The sequence below is a fragment of the Ahaetulla prasina genome, chromosome 2, assembly GCF_028640845.1.
Source record: "Ahaetulla prasina isolate Xishuangbanna chromosome 2, ASM2864084v1, whole genome shotgun sequence".
Lineage (NCBI taxonomy): Eukaryota > Metazoa > Chordata > Lepidosauria > Squamata > Colubridae > Ahaetulla > Ahaetulla prasina.
This window is the reverse complement of record NC_080540.1, coordinates 181660253-181680932: the sequence shown is the minus strand read 5'-3', so window position 1 is coordinate 181680932 and position 20680 is coordinate 181660253. Positions and strand designations below refer to the sequence as shown.

At 40.7% G+C, this 20680-nt stretch overlaps 2 protein-coding genes across 3 annotated transcripts in view; both read left to right on the top strand.

The window, feature by feature from the left end:
* The first annotated feature begins 4715 nt into the window (after nucleotides 1-4715).
* On the top strand, nucleotides 4716-12459 carry KLF1 (KLF transcription factor 1). Its single transcript, XM_058166906.1, has 4 exons — nucleotides 4716-4784; nucleotides 4945-5053; nucleotides 7836-8706; nucleotides 9027-12459. The coding sequence occupies exons 2-4, from the start codon at nucleotides 4967-4969 to the stop codon at nucleotides 9200-9202; spliced, it is 1134 nt and encodes a 377-aa protein (XP_058022889.1). The 5' UTR covers nucleotides 4716-4784; nucleotides 4945-4966; the 3' UTR covers nucleotides 9203-12459.
* Nucleotides 10020-20680, top strand: part of LOC131190046 (uncharacterized) — a 27585-nt gene continuing 16924 nt past the window's right edge. Inside the window, exons 1-6 of one of the 2 annotated variants that reach the window (XM_058166908.1) lie at nucleotides 10020-10146; nucleotides 12468-12591; nucleotides 12765-12815; nucleotides 15117-15251; nucleotides 16151-16268; nucleotides 19453-19503. In XM_058166908.1, the coding sequence (XP_058022891.1) occupies nucleotides 12542-12591; nucleotides 12765-12815; nucleotides 15117-15251; nucleotides 16151-16268; nucleotides 19453-19503 (405 nt within the window). In that variant the 5' untranslated portion in view covers nucleotides 10020-10146; nucleotides 12468-12541. The remainder of the gene's footprint in view (nucleotides 10147-12467; nucleotides 12592-12764; nucleotides 12816-15116; nucleotides 15252-16150; nucleotides 16269-19452; nucleotides 19504-20680) is intronic. The other variant, XM_058166909.1, reaches the window with a different exon arrangement.

Genomic DNA, 20680 nt, shown 5'->3' with positions numbered 1-20680 from the left:
ATGTAGTTGGGTCTAAGCAGTGGTGAATTCAGAGGTAGTCCCACCTGCATATACGTAGGTGGTGCTTGCCTGTATTTAAGGGGGCTCTTCAAATCATCTTTGGACCTTACAGTATTAGACAATTTTTGTCCTGCTTCCAACTTCCCCTTCTTTAGGGAGGGTTGTTGAGAAACTGATTGGGATGCAGATTCTGAAGGCCATGGAGGCTAGAATATAATTGGTCACACTTGTTGAGGATAACAAAATAGGAACTTCTTTTACCATACATAGTTAAACATATGGAATTTGCAACCTCAAGTACTGATAATGGCCCTAGTTGTGATTATTTAAAAAGGGGATTATGCAGATCTGTGGAGATGAGGACTCTGGGTCCATTATGTTTTGTTTTGTTTTGTTTTGTTTTCTTTTCTTTTCTTTTCTTTCTGGGAGACTCCACAAATCTTAAAAGTTCCCAGATTTGAAAAATGCTGATCTAGCCTAGTGTTGCATAAATCTATTTTGTGACTTCCTTTGATCTAGGACCATATATCAGCACTCAAAGGAACAAATGTTTTAGTTTGAAATGCAGATAACTTTTTAAAGGCCTGTGATAAGGGACATGAAAATCCACCCAGTGAATTATAAGGAACAATGCAGGACAGTCTCTGTTGAGCTGCCATTTATTCTCATTATAAAGTTTATCCATGCATCCATCTTCATGACTTCATGTGACCATGGCTTTGTTGCAAAGTATTTGCCATAATAGTTTTTTTAAAAAGTCAGTGCAGAGCAGGACATAAGCTATCACAGTTACCATGAAATTAAGTCATTTCTGAACTACTCTGTGGCCAAAGCAGGAAGGAGAGAGGGGAGACAGAAAAATTGATCTGTCAAAATATCATTTTACCTCCAGTGATGAAATCATTGAAATCATCTTAATTTCTTCTTAATAAATTTCCAAATGTTAACCATGGTTAACATTTCAGAATAACAGAGTTGGAGGTCTTCTGATCCAACCACCTGGTCAAGCAGGAGCCTTTATATGATTCTGGACAAATGGCTGTCCAAACTCTTAAAAATTTTAGTGTTGGTGCATTAACAACTTCTGAAAAAAACTGTTCCACTAGGGTGAAATGTAAAATTTGTTACTACCAATTCTGTGGGAGTGGCTTGGTGGTGGTGGGTAATGTGACTGGGTGGGCGTGGCCAACTTTTTTTTAACTTTTAAAAGCATTTTTTCTACAACCTCATTGGCTGAAGAGGTTGTAAAAAATGCTTTTAAAAGCCTCTGATGATCCCAGCTGAGCCATGCGATCATCAGAGACTTTTTTTTTACTTTTAAAAGCATTTTTTCAGCCAAAGAAAAAGAGGGGGCAGGGATTTTTGCTACTGGTTCTCCAAGCCACCCGCCGCCATCGCTATCAAATCAGGCAATCCGGTCCGAACCAGGAGCATTTCACTCCTGGTTCCACTGATTAATTGTTCTCATTGTCAGGAAATTTCTTGTTAGTTGTAAGTTGAATCTGTCTTTGGTAAATTTCCATACATCTTGCCTTGCTTTCAGGTGCTTTGGAGGATAGGTTTCCATCCTCCTCTTTATGACAGCCCCTCAACTATTGGAAGACGGCTATCATGACACCCCTAGTCCTTCTTTTAGTTAGACTAGACCCGTGATGGCAAACCTATGGTACACGTGCGAGAGGTGGCACGCAGCACCCGCTCTGATGGCACGCAAGCTGTCGCCTCAGTTCAGCTCAGCTGCACATGCGCCTCTGCCTCCCAATGGCCAGCTGGTCTTCAGGTCTCTGCCGTGCATGCATGGGGGATGGTGTGTGTGTGGGGATGTTGTGCATGCATGCGCAGGGGGCAGGACATATGGTGCATGCACAGGGGTGGGGCGCACATGCGCAGGGGGGCAGGGTGCATGCAGGGGAGCCGCACATGCATTGCATTTTGGGGGTTTGGGCATGCACGCATTCGTGCATGCTTTGGGCACTCAGTCCGGAAAAGGTTAGCCATCACTGGACTAGACATAACCAGTTTCTGCAACCATTCTTCATATGTTTTAATCTCTAGAGCACGGGTCACAAACTCGATCATGTCACATGACGTATCGCGATTTATTGACTTTTTTTGCCTCTGTGGAGCTGGGGTGAATGTGGCCTGCGTGTGATGCATCCCACCCAAGGGCTGCCAGTTTGACCGCCCTTGCTCTAGAGTCTCAGTATCTTTTTTGTACTGTGGTAACTAAAATTGAATGCACTATTCAAAGTCTGGTCATACTAAAGAATATAAGCACATTTCATTCTTTATTTTTCTCTTGAGTAGAAAGTTTTTTGTGCAATGATCATTTTGGGCCAAATCCAGACTTATATTTGATCCATCTCCATCCTCTTAATGACATATTTTTCAGGTAATGATTTTTAATATCTAAATTTCTTTCTCACAGTCAAGTCAACATATCCAAAGAAGGAAAATATCAATGAATGAAAGCAAATACATGTGTTCCAGGATAATAGTACACTCTGCTAGAAAGAAGTTTCCTGAGGATGGGCTCCAGCATGAATCCAAAAGCTTGGAAGATTAAACTTCTGGTCCCAGTGACCGACCCAGATTGGATCCTGCAAAAGTATAAGTGTTATACATTCACCTTGTATAAAATAAACACTTCTCTTCATTCCCAATTTGAGCTTTTAATATCATGGCAGACCACATTTTAGCAGCTGCAGCTTATCTCTTTATTAAAGAACAGCAGTTGGATTCAGTATGTCACCTGTTCATTTATTTCATCCTTTGAAAATAATTAAAGACACAGAATCCAAGCCAAGTGTGCATGTTTGAAGTTAGGAATTTTTCTCCATCCTCATATAATTGCTGTGTTCAGTTTACATACCCTTGCTTTACCATAGTTTACTCAATTCCTGCATGTTTCTGCATTCATACTAAATCATAAATGAAACACATTAGTTTGCTAGTCTAAGTCAGCCCTGCCTTAAAACTTTTATTCCTGTCCACAACTGATTTTCCTTTCAATCCCATTAGCAAGGGCCAATGCAACCCTCTTTTCAAAGTGTCTCTCCTCTCAATGGCAAGACAGCATTAGCCCTCAGTACTGTATCAGAACCGAGCCTGCTGCCAGACCCCTCTGAGACCTCCTGATACAAACCCAAGGCAAGCTGTTAATCTGTATTTATGCTTTTCTCCAGATGAAAGCTGCCCACTCTTTTGGCTATCCTGTCCTTGCACAGCAGAGTTGCAGTCCAAAATATCAGCTGGAGGCTGGTGTGGCTGAGGGAGGCATGATGAAGATTGAGTCCACAGTCTAACCCTTCCACACACTTCTGGAGGACTCCTCCATTTGCTTCTGGCATCATTAGAGTCAGCCACGTCAGAAGGGCTTCTTCCAAGTGCATGCTTAGTCATGAAGCCATTATCTCTCAGTTTCCATTCCCCATATGCAAGTACGGATTAGGATCATATATCTTATCCTGAGAATTGCTCTCCATGTAGGAGTGAAAAGAAATCAACTCTTTTTTAAAGACTTTAACATATGAAAAGTAGTGAAGCACACAGATACATTAAATGGCCATCATTGCTGGGGGGGAGCATCGGTTTTTTATCCAATAGTTAGTTTTATTAACTGTCTAAGTGCTGGGTTTTCTTGAAAACTTAATATGGCAGGAGACTTGCAATTTATTTAGAAAAATGACTAAACTGGGGAGGTAGGAAGCACTTTGGGAGCTTCAAAGAGAAATAGTGGAAAACAACTCATTAGTCAGCTTCAGGAAAATGGGTGTTTTGTGATTATGATATATACCATTGCAAATAAAACTCCACCCTCCCATACCTGTAGCCTTTTTCTGACAGCTTGCACAATATGAGCCACGAAGGTTCATTTGCCTTATAATCAACGGAGTATGTATTTTTATTTCTTATACATTACTGAATTGACTTCTATATTATGAATGTTGCTCTAAGGTTCTCTTTCATTCATGACCTTAGCCTGATGGTATTTGGAGCTAGAGGGTGTAGAAAAATTCTTTCAAAACTCAGTAAACCAGGCTACTATAAATTTGCATATATAAAACTGGTGATTCACTCATTCCCTGTTAGATCTGCAGATAGTTTTCTTAGAGACATCCCAAAGCTCTCACTTTATTTACCAAGACCTTTTTGTAACTAGAGCCCCTAGAAGTTAGTGAGGCATTCTAGGTATATATTTTAAAAATTGCATTATGTATTGCACAAAGTCTTAAAGGGGCAATCATATAATCTTTATTGAAATATAATCCAACTAAATTTAATGCAATTTACTTCTGAGTAAATACATATGATTGCAGGCTAATCCCTGATGGGTTTTAAATTGCCGTTTTTGGGTACTAAACAATCTTCTCCCCCCCCCAATAAAATGGCTATGAAAAATATTTTTACTAATAACCTTAAATGCTGAAAGTATCTTAAAAACTGCTAATTATATGCTTTTCTTTAGTTCTTATATTTATAACATGCATAACATGTATTATAGTTTGATCATTTTTTTTACTTTAATAGTCCAGATTAAAACACACACACATATATAAATACACCACAGACTGAACTGAATTCATCCTTAACTCTCTTATTTAAAGAAAGTAACTACTAAACATGCTGCAAAACAAATTGATTAATCCTAATCCAGCTGCAGATAGCCACACCCCCTTCTTTTGATTGGTTTAGGCAGCTTCATTTAGTCTTCTGTCTTGTTCAAACTGACAAAGGAAGGAAAGAATTAAAAGAAGAAAAATATTGACAACTAAAGTAGAAAGGTTTGCTCTTAAAGAGGGAAGGGGTGATGTTTGGGTGGGGATGATGTTTATATGAGAGAGTAACAGCAAACTTTTACATCTAAGAAGTGTGTAACTAGGAGTAAGCAAAGATTTGAGAGGTGTGATGCTACCTTATTAATTTTTCCTTCTTTTCTTTCAGGAATATAGCTTTTTAATAAGCCATGGCTTTTGTGGAGGCTGTGTTACCCCCAGCTGGTATCCTGGGGGGATTTAACAACTTCCAGGATATACAATCTGAAAGTTTCCAGGTGAGAAGTTGTGGGGGATATTAGCTGGCTGGCTGAAGGTGTCCTCTGGTAAGAATTAAAAATGTTTGAAGGGAGGGAAGCTGCTAATAAGTATAGGCTCCCAGCTGGACCCAGTCTGTTTCTTACAAAATCAAGGTTTATTTCCAGAACAGATGTGGTAAAGTATTGTAAACCTTCGCATTTTAGGAGTTCCTCTAGCCAGATGGTAGAAAGAGTAGAAGGCATTATTGGTCTTACTCCATTATAAAGAAAGTAGTAGAATAGAAAGGGGCATCAAGTTTTCCTTCTGAAGAGAAGACTGAATATAATGCTAATTAAATAGATAGATAAATAGAAGTTGGTGATTTTGGGGTGCTTGCGCTTGTTTAAGCTTAAGTGCAAAAATGTGTAGAATGTTTGCATGTTTGGAACATATTTCATGATGATAGTAAGTCTGTCTGGGAGAGATAATGTCATTTAGTTTTAGAGTATTTTTCCCACTTTAAATTAAGAGGTGTGTGTGCAGACCTGGTAGATAAGACCCACACAACTAGCTGGAGTTTTAATCAATTGGTTGAATCAGTGGATATAATGTTTCTCAGAAGGAACTTTCCTAAAGTCTTCTGGAACGCTTGATATAATCCTGTAATCAATGTGAAAGGAATAAAATGGCCCTCCTCCCATTGCCCGTATTTATTGTTTATAAGACAAATGTATTCATGATTAAACCATGTTTTAACTGAATAACCTCACTGATTGAACTACAAACTAATTGTAGGAGCTGAATTCACACTTCATGCTAGCTTGCAATTCATGCACAGCTTTATTGACCTTACATTGATTATGCATCATGGTTTATTTTTGAAGTTGGTTTCTCCCAAGTTTTTTTATTAGATCAAACTATATAGAAAAGGAGACTGCCTAAATTGCATGGAATTATAACCTGTCCTTTGACGCTTAAGTTTTTAATAGGGAGGAAAAGGGAACTTGTTGCACTATGAAAGCAGAAGTTAGAAGAAAAAAATATAGTTTAAAATGGCCAAATTCCAAGCAGAAGCCATTGTATTACAGATGTTATACGTTAATTGAAATGCTATATTGTAAAGTGCACGCATGTGGTTATGTTTTTGTACAGTAACCAATTTTTTAAAATATAGTTTATCCATAAAGAAAAATATTACATACTTACAAAATAATAATTGAGTGATAAATATATTTTAGGTCCAGTAAAATGTGGCATGTGGTGTGCAGAACTCATCTTCAGACAGATCTTTTTTTTAAAAAATAGAAAAACAAGGAATTCAAAAAATAGGATGGGAATCTGTCCCTCTGACCTGGAGAAGCCAAAAACTCTAGTTCACACATTTCTTGGATTAGCATCTTGCACCCTACTCCTGTAATTCTACTGATGAATAACAGTATTCTATGAACAGTTTGATTTTCTTCTTGCTGTAAAGTAGCTCTAATATCTCTAGAGGAGTTGCAGATTTTCTTTTGGCTACCATTGCTTCATACTGGAAACTAATATTACTAATACTATTAATATTATTATTAACAAATACTATTATTTATATACATATATATAATATATTTATATTATATCCCCTGATAATAAGCTGATGATGGATAACCATTAGTCTGAAATGGTGTAGGGTTTCCTGCCTGGGTAGGGGGTTGGACTAGAAGACCTCCAGGGTTCCTTCCAACTCTGTTTTTATTATTATTATAAGCCCAATTAGGCTTTTGAGCGCATGTGGTAAAATAAGCCTTCCCCGAAAATATTTAAACGCAGAGCTGGAAATCAGAAAAGACGGCAAGAGGAGCCCCATCTTGCTCCACATGCTCCAAAATAATAAGACCTCCCCAAAAATAAGGCCAAGTGCTTATTTTGGGGTTCAAAAAATATAAGACAGGGTCTCATTTTTGGGAAAACATGGTACTCTTAACCTTGTTAGGTTATATACATGCATATACATATTACTTCATAATATTTAGTATGTAAAGAGTTTTTATCCAAAAAATAGTTTTATAATCTTGTCAATTAGTTTATAATACTAAGTTTTCCTAATGTTATCAGCTTTTATAGCATAGTGTCTATGCTTTTAATTTCTCCTTTGTAGCATCTCATAATTTTATAAAATGGTGGTCAGGGGTCATAATAAATTTAAAGTGATACTTTATCATACATTTTGTAGTTGCAGGTCAGAACCCAAATACAAGCAGCGAAGATACTGCATTTATGGTATCAGATCCAATTTTGGGAAGAAATAAAATAAATTGCTGCTTCTGTATTGATTACCCTGCTATTATAATACACATCATAAATAGTTTTATTCTACCGTATTTACTCAATCCTTCTTACAATCATGTGATGCTCTTTGAAGAACAAATGTTAAGTATTCTTCTCTTCTAATCTGTAGTCTTTGAAAATCTAGAGTAGAATAGCCATAGGATGCTGTCCAAGCCTGAAAAAGCCTCTAGAGTAATGAATGTTTCTGTTGCCTGTTTCTAAGGGCCGGTGAGATAAGTAGCATTCAACCTCTCCCAACTGTAAGGCAGAAACTTATGCAGCCTTGTGATAGTGGGCTTCTTATCTCCACCTTACTGGCAGGCTCCAGCCTATGCCTGCCTTGGCTTCTGAAGCTCATCCATCACAACTTTTGTGACCTGCTTCTGTCTTTCAATTAGTGAAAGGCACTTACTACAAGAAGTCTATCGAGTGCTTGTTTCTCCCCCCCAGCTTCTACCTGCATTTCATACCTGGAACACAATTTATTTCATGAGCTATTTACTTGCTTTCTAGTGGTGGAAGACAGAAGACTGCCCTGAAACTCCATCTCTGGAGTTCTTGGAGTCGAACCAACCTGAGGGGATCCAGCAAGTCAAGCAGGAGCATGAGGAAGCCCATTGGGATCTTGACTTTCTCATAAGAAATTTTTCTACCTCTGGGCAAAATGCCGATCTTGCTCGAGTTGACCAAGAGGACCAGAGCTTGATGTCTGCTGTCTCTCAGACAGTGTCAATCGAGGAGGAAGTCAGAGAAAAGCTCCCAGGAAGCCTCAAGGTTCCAGAAGTTTCTGGTCCCTCAAGCTCAGAAGTCCAGTTCTTGCTAAAAGAGAACTCTGTGAACTGTACCCCGGTTCTACCCGCTTATTTCCAGGATATAATAGAGCCCAATAAGGGTCTAGTATTTTCCAACAATCAGTTGCCACACTTCGCCCAGGGAGATTCTATGGCTCTTGCCGCAGCAGGGCAACAGCCCAGGGAGCCCAGACAAAGATGTCATGGGCAATATTATCATTTAACCTGTGAAGCCCATGTACAGCCAAGTCCTTACTTGCTAGGCAAACATGCTTCTTACAATCAGCTTCCACCAACTGCAGTGGCTTCCCAGCTGCCACACTGCAGTCTGCTGAATGGTTACCATCCTTTCTCCCATAGTCCATATCAAGCCCGAGTTCAAATGTACCAGGCAGATCCTGTTCTCCATGCTCTGCCACTCCTTGGTTTCAGGAAACCACCTTCACCCATTAGAGAAGCTATAGCCAAGCCAAGGAAGGGACACAAACAATGGCCCCACAAGCGGCCTGCTAGTCACATCTGCAGTCATCCCAGTTGTGGGAAGACATATACCAAGAGTTCCCATCTCAAGGCTCATCTTCGCACACATACAGGTAAGAAAGAATGATATAGAGGCCGGGTGCAGCTGGGTGTTGGATCTTGGGGCATTTTATCCTCTGCTCTGGGGCCTTAGAAATTGCTCACTTGTTGAGTCTACCTTCTGGTGTGTCTGCTGAACATCAAAGATTTGGATGTTGCACTATGTGGTGGCCCCCTTACCCTGAGACTCGGGGAGGGAGGAAGTGGGAAATCCTGTAATTTTGGGCTGCTTATTTCCTCAAAATTCTGTGCATGAATGTTAACTGTGTAACTTAATGACCCTCCTTGGGTCCAGTGGCAGCACAAGGACATAGTGGTACTATCTGTTTTACAGGAGAGAAACCATATCACTGCACTTGGGAAGGATGTGGTTGGAAATTTGCCCGTTCAGATGAGCTGACTCGCCATTATCGTAAACACACAGGACAGCGTCCATTCAAGTGTCACCTCTGTCAGCGTGCTTTCTCCCGTTCGGATCACCTCTCTCTGCATTTGAAGAGACATGTGTGACAAATATAAACATTTTGGACTGCAATGGATGTTCTAACTCACAAGGGAACCTCATAGTGGGATGGTGATTATGGGGTGAGGGTGTTATCTCTCTGCATGTTTCCATTGCCTACAAAGAAGGCACACCTGCCTCTGCCCCTGGTAGTATTAGTCAAGAGAATGTAATGGAGACTAGTTACCCGGTTGGGCTCCCAGACTGAAGGATTTTGGAATCTCAGCTGTGTTATTCTATCACTACTAAAAACTCATTTATATGATAACCATATTTTGAAACCTAAATTGGGCAATTTTTCTTTCTACTAAATAGCATTCCAGACCACAAAGATATTGTCATCTAGGATATAAGAACCATTTGTATTTCATTGTCCTTGCAGTAAGAAGAAATCATCTTTTCCATAGTCTGAAACATTCCTGAAGGTATGATCCACTTCGCTTTAATGCCAGAGATACGAGGAAGGGATCTAAGGCAGCAGTGGAGCCAAAGCAATTGGTCTAGTGCATTCTTGGATATATTTTCTGAATAAATGAAATTGGGATTAGGGCTAAGGTCTATAGCTAGCAGTATTACAACAAATGCATTGAAGTTTCCATCATTGGCAGATCCTGGAAATGAGTTTTATCTTTATTTTCTATTAGGATCAAATGTTGAAGGAGCTGATGGAATAGTCCTTTCCCCTGGGCTAAAAAATAAGGGTACAAAGGAGTTCCTTTATTATATCTGGCAATTTCATAAGTGAAAAATGGGCACATCTGCATATATCAAATTGTTATTCCTTTTTTATTATGTTTTTGTATCTGTCAAAGTGAACAACTATGATGCAAAGGAGAACACAGCTCATTTTAACAGTTGTGTGCTGAAGAGTGAATGCAAATTAGACCAGCTGAAAGGCTATTAAAAGGCCACCACTCAATGTCAAATGAGCCTTGGTTCTGTTACTTTAATTGTGAGTTCACAATGCTAAGTCAAAATATGAGTTGCATATTTCTGGCATAATATTATGCCACCCAGTAGCTGTGACTTCCATGGCTCATGGCTTAGTATATTATGTATTCAATAAATCATGCATAATAAACCATTCTCATTGGCTCAAGGTTGACTCAGCCTTCCATCCTTTTGAGGTTGGTAAAATGGGGACCTGGATTGTTGTGGGCAATATGTTGACTCTGTAAACCGCTTAAAAAGGGCTCTAAAGCATTGTCTAAGTACTATTGCTATTGCCTGTTGTGTTACATGAATCCAGCCAATGTTCAGCTGATATGGCGTGAGAAGCAAGACACATTTGGGAAATTGCTATGCAGAAGGTCTCAGCTGTTATCTGAATGCTGGGATGTAGCTCCAAGATGACTGATAATCATCTGTAAACTTGGCATTTTGAGAAGGAACAAAACTTATAGCTGTTCTGAGCTGCCACAGGTCTACGGCAACAAAGTCTTATTCTTCACATCAAAAGAAAAGCTGCAGTCTTTTTTTTTTTTAAAAAAAAGAAGGAACAGGTTTTCCTATGAGTTTGAAGAAGCTGTAGCTGAGCCAATACTTCAGAGTCACTGGTTTCCTCAACAACAATAATCACCACTGAAAGATTACTTTTGGACACCTCCAAATACTGGCTCATCTTGCCTCTCTTACCCTCCACAGTGGTTATGAGCATCAATAGTCTCACTCTTGGGAGGACCCCTGGTCAGTGAGATAGGAACCCAGACATTTTAGCAAGCACTTTGCCACTTCTTTTCACTCTGGATTTGTTTTTGCAATGGGGGAATGCAGGATACTATAAGGGGGTTCAACTAATCTATATCTTCCCTCCTAAAGAGAGATCCGATGGTGTCAACACATATGGGACCCGGATTTTGAGGTGGGGTGAGAGTAAATTCCTGGAGTCCCTTGGCATGTCATTGGGATTCACTTCAATGTGAAATTACTTATCCCACAGTTCAGGAAGAAATGCCACAAAGTAGTAGTTGCTGCAGTTCCGGATTTCCCTCCAAGATAATATGTGAAAAAGCCTAATGGATTTTGCCTGCCTTAGAGTGCTGGGCTAAAAGGGGAATGTTCACTGAAGCAATGAAAATGATTTAATTACAGATTACAGATTAACAGAGTTGGAAGGGACCTTGTAGGTCATGTAGTCCAACCCCCCCCAAACAGGAAACCTTTCTGACAAATTGCAGTCCATTTTTTTCTGAAAAGTTTCAAGTGATGAAGCTCCCACAACTTCCAAAGGCAAGCTGTTCCATTGGTTGATTATTCTCACTGTCAGAAAATTTCTCCTTATTTCCAGGTTGAATCTCTCCTTGTTCAGTTTCCATCCATTATTCCTTGTCTAGCTTTCAAGTGCCTTGGAAAATAGTTTGACCCCTTCCTCTCTGTGACAGCCCCTCAAATATTGGAAGACTGCTATCCTGTCTTCCCTGGTCCTTCTCTTCACTAGACTAGCCATGCCCAGTTCTTGCAACTGTTCTTCATATGTTTTAGTTTCCAGTCCCCTAATCATCCTGGTGGTTGTTCTCTGCACTTTTTCTAGAGTCTCAAACATCTTTTTTATAGTGTGGTGACCAAAACTGGATGCAATACTCAAGGTGTGGTCTTACTAAGGCTTTATAGAGTGGTATTAGTACCTCACTTGTTCTTGATTGTACCCCTCTGTTAATGCAGTTTAGGATTGCATTGGCTTTTTTGGCTGCTGCTGCACACTTCTGGTTCATATTTAGCTGGTTGTCCACTAAGACTCCAAGATCCCTCTCACATTTACTGCTATTAAGCTCGGTTTCACCCAGTCTATATGTGTTCTTAAATATTTAAAACTGTTTCACTCATGGCCTGCTGGATGTGGGATGGAGGCAAGCTATTGCCAGGACAGATTGGTTCTGGGATTAGGCCATGTGAAGAACTAGCCCTATGCTTGAGATGCATTGGAGGGTAGAATGGTAATGCTTGGCAGTTGGTTGCCAAGCAACATATTCCTATGTGATGGCAACTGGCCTAGTAGAAGGTATATTTGATTGGCTGGCTTGGTCACTAACGGATGTCCTGATGAATCTGTCCCTGAGTGGCAGGTACCAGGTAAAGGCCTCAGTTTCACGACACACACACAAACATGCAAGTTGGCCATACGAAAATATAAGAAATGTTTGACCAATTCTTCCAGACTGCATTTGTAACATGTTTGTATGCATTAGATCACATGCACAGAAATGTTGGGGTGTCCTCTAATGTAGTGGTTCAATATTTCTAAATGCTTGAATAGCTTGATCTTTTCTTTTTCAGGATCTCCAATCCATGCTTGCAAATGTGTTGATTTTCTCTAAGAAAGAAATTGCCCAACTAAGGCATTGTGGAACATGAATATGGCACTGAGTCGAAGCAGCAAACTCAAGCAAAGAAGTCCTGGGTGTGTTTTAACAACTTTTCTTTGCAGCCTGATTGTGAGCAAGAGCTAGTTGTGAATATGGGATCTGGTCAGGCCGTGGAAAATATGTTACAGAAAACAGATATCTTTAGCATACTGAATAGGGAGCAGTGTGGATCAAACTAGATATTTACACTTATCTCTTCCCTGTACAGGAATAGCAATACCATCACCCACAATGGAACCATTTGGGGCTTTTCATACAGGTAGAAGAAACAAATTCAGCTTTTAGGAAGTACAGTGGATATAAAAAGAACATACCTCTATTAAAATGCAAGGTTTTTGAGATGTAAAAATCAAATCAAGATAAATCACTTCAGAATTTTTCCTCCTTTAACATACTGTAAGCTGTACAATGGAACCATCTGGGGCTTTTCATACAGATAGAAGGGTCTAGACCCACTTTTGTATAATGGTTACCATTTTAGACTGGGATCAGAGAGATCCAGGTTCAGGGTCCCATTCAACCAGGGGTGAAATCCAGCAGGTTCTGACAGGTTCTGGAGAACCGGTAGCGGAAATTTGGAGTAGTTCGGAGAACCGGTAGCAGAAATTTCAAACAGTTCAGAGAACTGGCAAATACCACCTCTGGCTGATCCCAGAGTGGGGTGGGAATGGAGATTTTGCACTATCCTTTCCCCCAGAGTGGGGAGGGAATGGGAACTTTGCAGTATCCTTTCCCTGGAGTGGAGTGGGAATGGAGATTTTGCAGTATCCTTCCCCTGGAGTGGGTGGGAATGGAGATTTTGCAGTATCCTTCCCCTGCCATGCCCACCAAGCCACACCACACCACACCCACCAAGCCACGCCCACAGAACTGGTAGTAAAAAAAATTGGATTTCACCACTGCATTCAACCATGCAGTTGGGTGACCAAATGAGCCAACAGTACCTTTCAACTTTACTGAGGACAAAATGGGAGATGTTCCATGTATACTGCCCACAACTCCTGGACCAATTACAATATAAAACAATCTGTTTCCACATATACTTCCTGTTTAGCCAAGGAAGCTTTTCTCCCACTACACATCATATTAGAAATATGGGGAGGGAGACTTGATACACATTATTCCCTTTTGATTTGGATCACCCCACTCTCTCTTATCTTCTCTTTATATAAAGAATAGCAATAGCATTTAGACTTAGATATCACCCCATAGTGCTTTACAGCACTCTCTAAGCCGTTTACAGAGTCAGCATATTACCTGCAACAACCTGCGCCCTCATTTTACCGACCTCAGAAGGATGGAAGGCTGAGTCAACCTTGAGCCGGTCAGGATCGAACTGGTTGGGGGCAGAGTTAGCCTGCAATACTGCATTCTATCTCTGCACCACCAGGGCTCAAAGAAAATGTTAAATACGCACGGGCAAAACAAGTTGGCTTCATCTTCACACAACAAATTTTTAAAAACCCTCTGTAATTGAGTGAATATGGTCAGTTCTAATTATAACCAGCTGTTTCCCTGAATGAGCAGACAGTATGTATTTAACAACTTACAGACCGACAAATGCTTAGATAATCACAGAACTTGAATTTTTAGCCAACATAAAAAAAATTGGCAATAAGTTTAAATGAGTATGAGAAGGAACATTTTCATCATTTCTGCAGGGGCCTGAAAGTTTTGTGCAAAATTGGGTGATATTTGGAACTGTTCATTTTCCTCTATCTTGACTAAAGCCCCAAGTTCCAGCTGAAGAAAAGCAGCCCCAAAGCATAATGGTGCCACCCTGTGAGTACGATGTACTTTTGGTGATGCACTCTGTTGTACCAAACATACTTTTTGGGATTATGGCCAAAAAGTGGTCTCATCAGACCATAACACATTTCCCCACATGTTTTTGTCAGACTTGGTGTAGGTTTTGCAAAATGTAGCCAGGCTTGGGTGTTTTTCTTTGTAAGAAAAGGCTTCCATCTTGTCATCCTACCCCATAGCCCAGACATATGAAGAACATGGGAGATTGTTTTCCCATATAGTACATAGCCAGTACTTGCCAAACAGCTCCTTTAATATTGCTGGAGGACTCTTGGCAGCAATTCTTGTTTTCTTCTTGTTTTTTCATCAATTTTGGAGGAACACCTAGTTCTTGTTTTTCACATTTATCAGTTGGAAAGGAAATATCACTTAACAGATTAGCAGAGTTGGAAGGGACCTTACAGGTCATCTAGTCCAACCCCCCACTCAAGCAGGAGACCCTATACCATTTCTGACAAATGGCAGTCCAATCTTTTCTTGGAAGTCTCAAGTGATGAACTCCCACAACTTCTGAAGGCAAGTTGTTCCATTGGTTGATAGTTCTCACTGTCAGAAAGTTCCTCCTCATTTCTAGGTTGAGTCTCTCCTTGTTCAGTTTCCATCCATTATTTCTTGTCCGGGCTTCAGGTGCCTTGGAAAACAGCTTGATCCCCTCCTCTCTGTGGACCCCCTCCTCTCTCTCTTCTGCAACCTCTCAGATTTACCAGAATGCCCCGCATTCACTCCTCATCAACTTTCTCCCCTACGAACTCAGGAACTTTGAAGATGAGAATGATTGGCTACAGGAATGGATCCATGAAGAACTTGCCCACGGTGAAGTCTGGCAGAAGGAATATGAGGCACTGTTAAGACATCAGGCCCAGCTCTGTACCTTGCTACAGACCAAGAGGTGAGAGGCTGTCATGGGGATTCTCCCCAATTTTTCCTGGCAATTGCTGATCCCTCAAAAAGCTGGAGAGAAAATGGGCACCCTTGAAAATTATTTATTCATAATTCAGCCTGCCATTTTTCTATTTAGTCAACAATCAGGAACCCTTTGTTCAATGTAGAGAAAAGTAAGGTTTTACATTTAGGTAAGAAAAATAGATTAGGTGAAATATGGCTCAATGCCGGTAACTGTGAGAGGGATCTTGGAGCTCTAGTGGACAATCACTTAAATATGAGCCAACAGTGTGCCGCAACAGTCAGAAAAGCCAATGCAATCCTAGGTTGTATTAACAGGAGGATAGAATCAAGATCACATGAAATATTAGTTCTGCTTTATAAAGCCTTAGTAAGACTACACTTAGAATATTGCATCCAGTTTTGGTCACCATATTATAAAAAAGATATAAAGACTCTGGAAAGAATATAGAAAAGAGGAACAAAGATGATTAGGGGACTGGAGGTTAAAACATATGAAGAAAGGTTGCAGGAATTGGATAGATCTAGTCTTGTGAAAAGAACTAGGACATGATAGCAGTGTTCCAATATTTGAGGGGCTGCAACATAAAAAGAGAGGATCAATGCATTTTCCAAAGTACCAGAGGGCAAGACAAGAAACAATGGATGGAAATTAATCAAGGAGAGAAACAATCTAGAACTAAGGAGAAGTTTCCTAACAGAATAATTAACTAAGTTAGTTAAATAAAAAGGTTAGCTGATAGGCTCAGCTCAATGTGTTGACAAGTGTAAATGGAAGGGACAGAAATTTGAAGCAAGGACAGGAATCTTCTGAGTAAGGTGCTTCTGAGATTAAATTTTTGGCATAGGAGATGGTGAGGATACCTTCCCTTTTGTCCTTTGCAGTCTTAAGCCCCTGGAGAAGAAAACTCGGGCATTGCAAGAGGAGCTGGAAGAAATCCAGGGAGTTCTGCAGGAGTATCAGAACCGAAGCCGTCAACGGCAGCTGCATATCCACAAGCAAGTGAGCCCCTCAGGGGACTAATTGAAGAGCTCTGCATTGTCTCCTCACTGTCTTCAGCTTCCCCTTCTTCCTCCTTTATCCTATTGTGTTTACCCCTCAGGGTGGAGATAAGAGAATTGGTCATATGACATGGTTCTAGAAACCTTGGCCAATTTGTATTGTGGGAGAAAGAAATTGGCTCCTACAGGAACCAATAAAGGGTGTGGGTTTTTTTGTAATTTTTGTAATTGCTATTTCAATGTTCTGTTTTTAGTCTTCATTTCTGATGGGCAATGATACACCTTCTCCTTCACATTTAAGCATTCTAAAACAACTTTTTAAAAATACCCTTGAGTGAATTGATCACATCTAGAGAAGTATTCATGTAGTATGTGGTTTCTCATTATTCTATCTGATAGGTAACATTTTGAATAAATAAAAATAGTGTCTTTAAAGACAGGCATTCTGGTACTCTCTAAATGTTTTGGACAAGAGTTTTGATACTTCTTTCTCATTGGCCATGCCATCTTCCTGATGATAATCCCAAGCCTGCCTTTTGTATATGTTTGTTATGGTAAATGCAATAGAAATTGGATTCTTTAAAAAAAATTCTGCCCTTTTTGAGAATTTTGAGAATGATCCAAGCGAGGGAGAGGAGGCACGTCTTGTCGAGTCTATTTGGGATGAGTTTGACCCTGTGGCTCCCGAGGACGTGGACAGGTTGTTGGGGAGGCTTCACGCCACGACATGTTTACTGGACCCGTGTCCTTCCTGGCTGGTACTGGCCACTCAGGAGGTGACACGAGGCTGGCTCCAGAGGATTATCAACGCTTCGTTGTTGGAAGGGGTTTTCCCTGCCGCCTTGAAAGAGGCGGTGGTGAGACCCCTCCTCAAGAAGCCCTCCCTGGACCCAGCTATTTTGGGCAATTATCGTCCAGTCTCCAACCTTCGCTTTGTTGCGAAGGTTGTAGAGAGTGCCGTGGCGCGACAGCTACCCCAATACCTGGATGAAGCTGTCTATCTAGACCCGTTCCAGTCCGGCTTCCGACCCGGATACAGCACGGAGACAGCTTTGGTCGCATTGGTGGATGATCTCTGGAGGGCCAGGGATAGGGGTTATTCCTCTGCCCTGGTCCTATTAGACCTCTCAGCGGCTTTTGATACCATCGACCATGGTATCTTGCTGCGCCGGTTGGGGGGATTGGGAGTGGGAGGCACCGTGTACCGGTGGTTCTCCTCCTATCTCTCCGACCGGTCGCAGATGGTGTTGATAGGGGGGCAGAGGTTGACCGCGAGGTGCCTCACTTGTGGGGTGCCGCAGGGGTCGATTCTCTCGCCCCTTCTGTTCAACATCTACATGAAGCCGTTGGGTGAGATCATCAGTGGCTTCGGGGTGAGATACCAGCAGTACGCTGATGACACCCAGCTGTACTTTTCCACCCCGGGCCACCCCAATGAAGCTGTTGAAGTGCTGTCCCGGTGTTTGGAAGCCGTACGGGTCTGGATGGGGAGAAACAGGCTCAAGCTTAATCCCTCCAAGACGGAGTGGCTGTGGATGCCGGCATCCCGATTCAGTCAGCTGCAGCCGCAGCTGACTGTTGGAGGCGAGTTACTGGCCCCAAAGGATAGGGTGCGCAACTTAGGTGTCCTCCTGGATGAACGGCTGTCGTTTGAAGATCATTTGACGGCCGTCTCCAGGAGGGCCTTCCACCAGGTTCGCCTGGTTCGGCAGTTGCGCCCCTTCCTTGATCGGGATGCCTTGTGCACAGTCACTCATGCGCTCGTTACCTCTCGCTTGGATTATTGTAATGCTCTCTACATGGGGCTCCCCTTGAGGTGCACTCGGAGGCTTCAGTTAGTCCAGAATGCAGCTGCACGGGTGATTGAGGGAGCTAGGCGTAGCTCCCATGTAACACTGCTCCTGCGCAGGCTGCACTGGCTACCTGTGGCCTTTCGAGTGCACTTTAAGGTTTTGGTTACGACCTTTAAAGCGCTCCATGGCTTAGGGCCTGGGTACTTACGGGACCGCCTGCTGTTACCACATGCCTCCCACCGACCCGTACGCTCTCACAGAGAGGGACTTCTCAGGGTGCCGTCCGCCAAACAATGTCGGCTGGCGGCCCCCAGGGGAAGGTCCTTCTCGGTGGGGGCTCCCACACTCTGGAACGAGCTTCCCCCGGGTTTACGCCAAATTCCTGACCTTCGGACCTTTCGTCGCGAACTGAAGACACATCTGTTCATTCGCGCGGGGCTGGCTTGAATTTTATCAATTTTAAATTTTTTATTAATAATTTTAAATGGGGTTTTAGTCTATTATATATTTTAACTTCTTAGGCTAACTATAAAATAAGTTTCTTAATCGTATTTTAAATTGTACATTGTATTACCTGTTTTATTTTGCCTGTACACCACCCTGAGTCCTTCGGGAGAAGGGCGGTATAAAAATCAAATTAATAAAATAATAAAAATAATAAATTTCAGATTAAGGCCATTCAGATCAAGAAAATAACGCTAAGTTTAATAAAAATTTGAATTCATTAATTTTATTTTATTTTTTATTTTAGAAAATTTATATTGCCACCTATTCACGCATGGTGACTCAAGAAGGCTTACACGAATATAAAAACATCAAATATAAAAACTAAAACTAATAGAAAAAAATAACAAAATAATAGCCCCCCACCCTTCTACCCTGGCGACAACACATCACACAAGCCATTTAATGGGCTCCATCCCGCTCTGGGTTCCCCAGGCCTACTGGCAGAACCAGGTCTTCAGCGCCTTCCTAAACCATGTTAGAGTCAGGGCCAGTCTAATCTCTGGGGGAAGGATGTTGCACAGAGAGAGGAGCTACCATGGAGAAGGCCCTTCCTTTGAGTCTCACCAGGTGTATCTCCCTAGGGGATGGGACCCACAACATTCCTTGCCTCCCCATTCTAGTGGCAATCTTAGCTGCAGTCCTCATGTCTGCAGGATAGCAATAATATAGTGATTATTAATACTATAATTATTATTATACTATTATGATAATAATACTGATTTTACTGTACATAAATTGCATAAAGCATGCTGAATATTCTAAAGTGCGACACAGTATGATTTTTAAATGTTAATAGTGCTGATAATAAAAAAAATACAAAACTAAAATTGTGCAACAAAAAAATCTGAGCAGCAGGGCTTGTTTCATTTCTTTGCTAAATTGCAGGAAAAGGAAAATCATAAAATGGCTGAGATAGTTAAAGAACTGGAAAAAAAGGTGAGTACTTAAGAAAGGGCAGAGTTCAAGAAGATTGCTGCCCTTATTCTAGACTTCATTTGACTATAAAATAAAGTGATTAACTTTGGCTTACGGTTATCACTTTATGCTCGAAGTACAATAAGTCATAAGACATAAACTTGCAAAATAACAGTGGGATACCAGATGAAATAGATTGACATTAAACATATGCCAAATTTCATTAACCAACATTTGAATATGCAGTACTTAATTTGCAACCTGAAATAGAAATTGGGCATTGTACCTGCCATTTGACTCCTGGTGATTCTATGGGATAAACCCATGAAGCTTTCTTAGCAGTTTCATGGAAGTGGTTTCTTATTGCCTCCTTTTTAAAAAAATCCCAACTTCCCAATTCCTAGATTTCCTGTTAGTCTTGCATCCAATTATTAACTAGATTGGAACTCATTATCTGACTCCATAGTCTCTACTCAAAATCCCAAAATCTTCAACCAAAAACTGTCTACTATTGACCTCACCCCATTCCTAAGAGGACTATAAGGGGCGTGCATAAGAGCACAAAAGTGCTTACCGTTCCTGTCCTATTGTTCCCTTTCATTATATCAAATCTACATAGCTGTTGCATACTTTTACTTATATATATATATATAGAATACATATATATAGAATACATATATATAGAATACACACACACACACACACACACACACACACACACACACACACACACACATATATATATATATATATATATATATATATATATATATATGAATGAATGAAATATACATGATGTGTTGTTTTTATCTATGACAATGTTTGTGTATACTGTTGTGACAAAATAAAAAAAAATTGTCCTTGCATGCATTTGAAGATCTGCTAAATTTGGTTAGTTGCTGCCACCTAGCAGTGATAGCAGGGATAATCATGCGGAAGCCAGGAAAAATAAATGAAGAGCTTCCTCTTTTGATGGGCAATGGAGAAGGGTAAAACACCAGATGCTAATAAGAAACCAATTATAGCCTGATAAGAATGGTGAGAATAAGTCAGCAATGCAATCGTGAATTTGGGATAATGTTTACTTTAAGTGGCAATTTTCAGCATTTGGAAGACTCATTATGTCAATAAAAAGACACCAACTCAATGTTAAATATGTATCAGAACTGTACTTAGATGGCTAAACATTTTTGGATAT

Excerpts from the sequence above, each read along its gene's own strand:
- KLF1 (XM_058166906.1), top strand. The coding sequence starts at position 4,967 with ATGGCTTTTGTGGAGGCTGTGTTACCCCCAGCTGGTATCCTGGGGGGA. Across the intron at positions 5,054-7,835 it reads TACAATCTGAAAGTTTCCAG|TGGTGGAAGACAGAAGACTG; the intron begins GTGAGAAGTTGT and ends CTTGCTTTCTAG. Across the intron at positions 8,707-9,026 it reads TCATCTTCGCACACATACAG|GAGAGAAACCATATCACTGC; the intron begins GTAAGAAAGAAT and ends TCTGTTTTACAG.